This window comes from Cebus imitator, unplaced genomic scaffold (assembly GCF_001604975.1).
Source record: "Cebus imitator isolate Cc_AM_T3 unplaced genomic scaffold, Cebus_imitator-1.0 Scaffold129, whole genome shotgun sequence".
Classification (NCBI taxonomy): domain Eukaryota; kingdom Metazoa; phylum Chordata; class Mammalia; order Primates; family Cebidae; genus Cebus; species Cebus imitator.
Genome location: NW_016107444.1, coordinates 5,569,457 through 5,576,173, shown reverse-complemented (window position 1 = coordinate 5,576,173; position 6,717 = coordinate 5,569,457). Strand labels below are relative to the sequence as shown.

At 47.1% G+C, this 6,717-nt stretch overlaps 1 protein-coding gene across 1 annotated transcript; it reads right to left on the bottom strand.

Annotated features, from left to right (window-relative positions):
• Positions 1–1,178: 1,178 nt before the first annotated feature.
• On the bottom strand, positions 1,179–4,964 carry SS18L2 (SS18 like 2). Its single transcript, XM_017540983.2, has 3 exons — positions 4,824–4,964; positions 4,532–4,608; positions 1,179–1,776 (listed from the first exon to the last, which is right to left on the bottom strand). The coding sequence occupies exons 1-3, from the start codon at positions 4,890–4,892 to the stop codon at positions 1,689–1,691; spliced, it is 234 nt and encodes a 77-aa protein (XP_017396472.1). The 5' UTR covers positions 4,893–4,964; the 3' UTR covers positions 1,179–1,688.
• Positions 4,965–6,717: the final 1,753 nt, after the last annotated feature.

Here is a 6,717-nt window from a genome sequence, read left to right as displayed (position 1 = left end):
ACATGGTATCAATCCCACGAACAGTGGAGGAGGAAGAAGACAAACCGGCTAAAGCTGTGGCGTAGCAGACTGGGTGAGGAGTAAAGAAACAAGCTCCCGGCTGGGCTCAGTGCTCACGCCTGTAATCCCAGCACTTTGGGAGGTCCAGCTGGGTGGATCACGAGGTCAGGCGTTCGAGACCAGCCCGACCAACATGATGAAGCCCCGTCTCTACTAAAAATACAAAAATTAGCCAGGCATGCTGGCACGTGCCTGTAGTCCCAGCTACTGGGCAGGCTGAGGCAGGAGAATCACTTGAACTTGGGAGGTGGAGGTTGCAGTGAGCCGAGATGGCACCACTGCACTCCAGTCTGGGCTACAGAGACTCCATCTCAAAAAACAAAGAGCCAGAGCCCTCACCTCAGATGACACATCAGCGCTAACACAGATAAACATGTGCCCAGTTCTCAACCACATTACCTCAGCCCCCCAACCTCAGGGGCAAATGCTATTTTTATTACCCTCACTTTACAGGTGAGGAAACAGAGCTTTCGGAGGTTAAGGGATAGAGCTGGGATTCAAAAAGAGTTATCTTTTCACTATTTATATGTATTTTACAGTTACCCTAGCTGTAACCCTTGACTCCAAAAAAAGGAGCAGGGACCTGGGCTTCTAATGTTGGATATACTTACAAGAATCTCTTTGCCTCATCGTTCAGATAAATCTCCAAGAGTGTAAGTTTTTAATAGAAAACAGCCAATAAAGTCAGAAAGAACAATAAATGGGAAAATCCTCATTATGCCATCCCTAATGAATTACCCGATCAAAGCTGGGTGGATCATAATTTAAGTGAAAGGCTGTTGGGAACTTGACAAAATATCAGGTCACTCCTTACGTGATGCAAAAGCAAGTACTTACCAGCTTCTTTAAGTGACTTAAAGGGACATCCACAAAATACAATGTGTGAATCTTGTCTGGATTCTGTTTCAGACAAATCAACAAAAAGACATAATCTGATAACTGAGGAAATTAAACACCACCTATTATCAGATGGCATTAGGTAGTAATTAGGAATCACTATTCATTTTGTTGGCAATGATCAGTGCTGTTGTTACGTATTTTATAGTTAAGTCCTCATAGCTTTTCTGGAAAACCAAATGGAATATTTATTACATGAAAACTTCTATACCTCCGTATCGGTATTTTATAGAAAAGTAAGCTTTATTTCAAACAATCTGAAAGCAGCAGTGGGGGGACCACATTTACAGACTGGTAGGAAGGAGCACACAGTTACATGTCCATTTAGCAAGGTCTCAAGTCAGGAGTCTCACCAATTCCTGCCCAATACCTACTCAGTTTTCTCTTCAGGTTGAAACTAAAAAGTAAGCATCTTTGTTATCCAAACTTGCTCCAAGCTCAGGAAACAGGACACCTGGGCTCAACTCATTGAGGGATTCGCTTAATTATTAAAAAAAAAAAATTGAACGGTAAGCTCACCATGAAAAGAAAAAAAAATTTACATTGAGAATACAGTTAAGTTAGTAGCTTTCTTCACATTTTCACATTTTTTGAAAGAGCCACGGAGGTTTCATTCATGTTTTAACCAGTTAAGTTGGTAAAGATCCTGTCTCTGTTTTGTAAGAGATGGATTACACTTAATTACTCCTCACGACAGCCAACTGGAAGATTATTCCATTGCTTTCGAAAGACTATTCCATTGCTTTTGAAGTACTGGTTGGGCTGGCATCTGCGATGGTAGCCAAATAAATGAGATTTCTATGTAACACATGCTGGTACCTATGGGCAAAAATCAGAAGCTTGTTTTTGACCATGAACAAAAAACTGGAAAATAATTTACCCACTCTAGTGGAATGGCTCATCCACTGAGCGGATGATTCCATGTTATCCACCTTCTGGTCTAACATATTTAAGGAAAATCTAGTCAGATTCTCACCCCTTTTCACTGATCACTTTGACAGCTGCCTCTCTAAGCCAAGCCACCATCATTTCTTGCTTGGACTATTGCAGTCGCCATCTAGTCTCCCTGATCCACCTTCGCACACCTACTTTATTCTCCGCACGACAGCCTGAGAAAGCGTTGTACAATTTAAATCAAGATCATGTTACATCTCTATTTAAAACCTTCCAAAGGCTCCCGTCTGATTCAGAGTAAAGGTGAGCCACTCCTGTGTCCTAAGAAGGCCCTACATGACTGGGGCCTCCAGTTCCCCTCTGATCTCCTCTCTTATGGCTATACCTTTGTTCACTGAATACTGGTCACAGTGGCCTCCTTGCTGTGACTTGAAAATATCCAGCACAGCCCTACTAGGGAGCTTTTCCTTCTGATGCTTTCTCTGCCTTATCTCACCGCCTTCCTACTGCATAGCTGGCTCCCTTACCTCAGGTCTCTACGCAGATATCCCCTTATGAGACGTATCATGTATAAAATAGCACTCCTCCCCCCACTTACTCTGCTTTACCCTTATTCAAAGCGCCTATTATTATGTGCCTAATGATACATTTCCTTATAGATTCTAGAGTCTAGAATGTCAGCTCCATGAGTGCAGAGCTGGCATCTGTTTTACTACGGATTTCCCAGTGTCTGAAACAGCACCTGGTACCAGGAGTATGGTTATCCCTTGGTATCCACAGGGAATTGGCTCCAGGACACCTCCCTGCTCCCCTTAGATACTGAAATCCAAGGATGCTCAGGCTTAAGTCCCTTATGTAAAATGGCATAGTATTTGTATATAACTTACACACATCTTCCTTATCATATACTTCATTTTTATATTGATTGATTGATTGAGAGGGATTCTTGCTCTGTCTCCCAGGCTTGAATGTGGTGGTGTCATCTTGGCTCACTGCAACCTCTGCCTCCAAGTTTAAAGCAATTCTCCTGCGCTGGCCTCCTGAGTAGCTGGGATTACAGGCATGTGCCACCACACCTGGCTAATTTTTGTATTTTTAGTAGAGACAGGGTTTGGCCATGTTGGCCAGGCTGTTCTTGAACTCCTGGTCTCAGATGATCTGCCCGCCTCGGCCACCCAAAGGCATGGGATTACAGGCATGAGCCACCACACCTGGCTCGTATACTTTAAATAATCTCTAGATTGCTTATAATACCTAACACAATTTAAATGCCATATAAATAATGTTATACTATGTTGTGTTTTATTGTTGTATTGCTATTTTTTATTGTTTTGTGTTCCCCAGTATTTTTGAAATGCAATGCGGAACGCATGGATACAGAGGGCCAACTGTACGTATAAAATGTCTGCTTGACAACGTCAAGAAGGGACAAAACATTTTCATGATCAATGTAAGCTTACAGGGCATAGAGTTCTTCACCCAGAAAAATAAATCAGACAAGAGGTCAGAAAGCATGGTCTGTGCAATGTGAAAAACCCCACTAGGAGATTTTGACAACTTTTTTACCCTTGGGTTGGGAATGACTGTACCAAATGAAACGTTTTGCAACCATTTTTCATATAGAAAAAGGAGAAGGTATTTACTGTAAACTTTTAAAAATCAAATTACCAAATGCAAGAGCCAGATGTAAAGATTTACCCCAAAATTGATATCTCTACTGTTCTATTGAGGTATTCAGTGAGGGGCTGTAGGTAATTTTTCTAGGGGGTAGGGATTGTGAAACATTTCTTTAGTAACAATGAAATAATATATTTTTCTATAAGAAATGGGCATAAGGCTGGGCATGGTGGCTCACGCCTGTAATCCCCGCACTTTGGGAGGCCGAGGCGGGATCACCTGAGGTCAGGAGTTTGAGATCAGTCTGGCCAACACGGCGAAACCCCATCTCTACTAAAAACACAAAAATTAGCTGAGCATGGTGGTGGGCGCCTGTAGTCCCAGCTACTCGGGAGGCTGAGGCACGAGAATTGCTTGAACCTGGGAGACAGACAGAGGTTGCTTTCAGCGGAGATCATTCCAGCCTGGGCAACAGAAGGAGACTCTGCCCCAAAAAGGAAAGAAAGAAATGGGCATAATTCCTGGACTAGATAGATTTGGAAAAGAAACTCAGACTCTATTTCCTCTCATGTTGGTATCTGCTTATGGAGTGCACTGAATTATTATGCAGAATACACCTTTGGCTTAACTTGGAAATTCTTTGTCTGTCTTTGCGTGTGTCACTAACAGACTGACAGCAAGTTAGAAATGTGAGGGAGCTTAGCAAATGGGCTGACCCCTTCACTTAACAAAAAAAGGATGAGGCAGGATCTAAGATGAGAAAGCGGCCGTGGCTGTGATCTCCTGAGCCTAGTTTTCCGTGTGCCCCAGTCCCATCCCTGTGATAGCTCTGAGCGAACGAGGCTTGGCGGTGAGAATAACTCACGTTTTGAAGAAGGAGCCACGTGTGACTCCAGGCCCCACGGTGTACTCGTTGTGTTGGCAAACTCTTGAGCCTCCCTCTCGTCAAGCGAAAGAGCGCTCCACTGCGATCAGTCACCCCGGGCTCCTAACTCGAGCCCGCGCCGCGCCACACAGGCTTCCCCTCCCCCGCGGGTCGGGGCACCGAGGCGGGGACACTTACTGGACGCACTCGTTCGCCCGGCCCTTGTTCTGATACTCCACAATACAGCGGATCAGCTGGTCATTCTCCTCAAGGAGCTGCAAGGCCAGCGAAAGAAGGGCGGTGAGAGGTCAGGACCGCGGGGGACCGACCCCACGCCGGGCTGCCCTGCCCATCTCACTGCGCACCCCGGTGGGTCGGCACCCTTCACAGACTGCGGGTCTCGGCTGGGGCCGCTCACTACGGGATGCTTCTCGCACGCCACAGCCCCTCGGGCTCCCAGCTCCTTCCCGACGCCCGCGCGGATGCTCACCCGCTGGATCGTCTCTTGATTGACTTCCGCCTTGCCCCTCAGCCAGTCGGGTACGAAGGCCACCGACATCCCGAGGAGGCTCCGGAACCACCGACCGCCAAGCTTTTCCACCGGAGCCAATCAGCACTTCAGACACATACGTCCGGCGCGGGGACCCATGATTGGTGGGAGGGGGGGGGGGGGCTATGCTCTCGACATTGATTGGGTGCTCCCGCCTACAGGGCGGGGAACAGAAGGGACGTCATTTGTAATTGGACGCGCAAGAGCGATACTCTGCGCCTTCCCCGGGCCCCGCCCCCAGAACGCCGGGGCGGTGTGCGCACCCTTTTTGCGCAGTCTGGAGAGCTAAACGTGCATCGGTAGACTGATGTACCCGGCCTCAGCACCTCCAGTATCAGGCCGTTAATGCTGAATTTATCTGCAGGAGCAGCTTGCTCGGCGTCACTCAGCATGTCTGGATCCCGGATACATGGCTTCAGATCCGCTGCCCTCTCGACCTCACTCTGGTGCCTCTGGGCCTGCGTCTGGAGCAAGTCTCCTGCCAGGCCAAACCTGCAGGAGAAATTCGCGTTTTCCCACATAGCCTAGACTATCTGGGGCAGGTTGACAACCCTAAAAAGCACAGGCGTTTTCTCCATTTTACAGATGAGGAAACAGGTTAAGTAACTTGTCCAAGGTCCCGTAGCAAAGCCAGCCTCTGGATACCGGCAGTCTGGCTTTAGAACTCCAACCCTTGGCTGGGCGCGGTGGCTCACGTCTGTAATCCAAGCACTTCGGAGGCCAAGGTGGGCGGATCACCTGAGGTAGGGAGTTCAAGACCAGCCTGACCAACATGGTGAAACCCCATCTCAAAAAAAAAAAAAAGAGAGAGAGAGAACTCCCACCCTTAACAACCCTCGCACATACTGCTAAAGTGGTTTGCTTCAAGATGCGAGGAAGCTGGACACACCCTGGCCACACGGTTACTCCTGGTGACCGCTACAACAGAGCTGGTTGTAGTCTTCTAGACCAGCGGTCCCTAGCCTTTTTGGCACCAGGAACCGGTTTCGTGGAAGACACAAATTGTCTTCCACGGGGGTGGGGATGGTTTTGGTAGGAAAGTGTTTTACTTCACATCTGCAGGCATTAGATTCTTATTAGGAGCAGGTAACCAAGAGCTCTGCGAAGTGCGTGCACAAGAGGGTCTCCTGTGCGAATCTAATGCCCCTGCTGATCTGATGGAGTGGAATGCTCGGCGGTAATGCTCCTGCGCTCTCTGCTCTCTAGCCATCCGTGGTGGATGTGGTAACAAGATTCGTTTTCCATGAAGTGAACAGCGGCCACTTCATTTAGGAGGGAGATCTTGGGAGAAACAGAGTGGGCAGATAAAAAACCATCAGGAGCTTTTTGATGGGATGCAGGTCTTGCTTAGTTCCACTCAGCCCTATTCCTGTTTAGGCAAGTGAGGAATGACAGTAACATCAGATGGCCCAGACAACAATCCTCCTGCCTCTGAAAGCTTGCCTGGGACTATGGGCATGAGCCACCATGCCAGGCCCATCTTTTTTTCATAAAGTTTAAGTGACTTGCTTACAAATCTTATGCAAAATTTCATGTAACTTAGGTAATACTATATAACATAATGCTACATATGGTATGTATATAGACACACAAAGATCTGTCCTGGGTATTGTTTTTAAGTATTTCATCTCTGGACTTTATGTTTATGGCTCTGAAATGGTGGGAACTGTGACATACATGTTTGAGGAATGAAGTGAAGGGTTTTGTGTTGTTGTTGTTGCCTTTTTTTTTGGGGGGGGGACGGAGTTTCACTCTTGTTACCCAGGCTGGAGTGCAATGGCGAGAACTCGGCTCACTGCAACCTCCGCCTCCTGGGTTCAGGCAATTTTTTTTT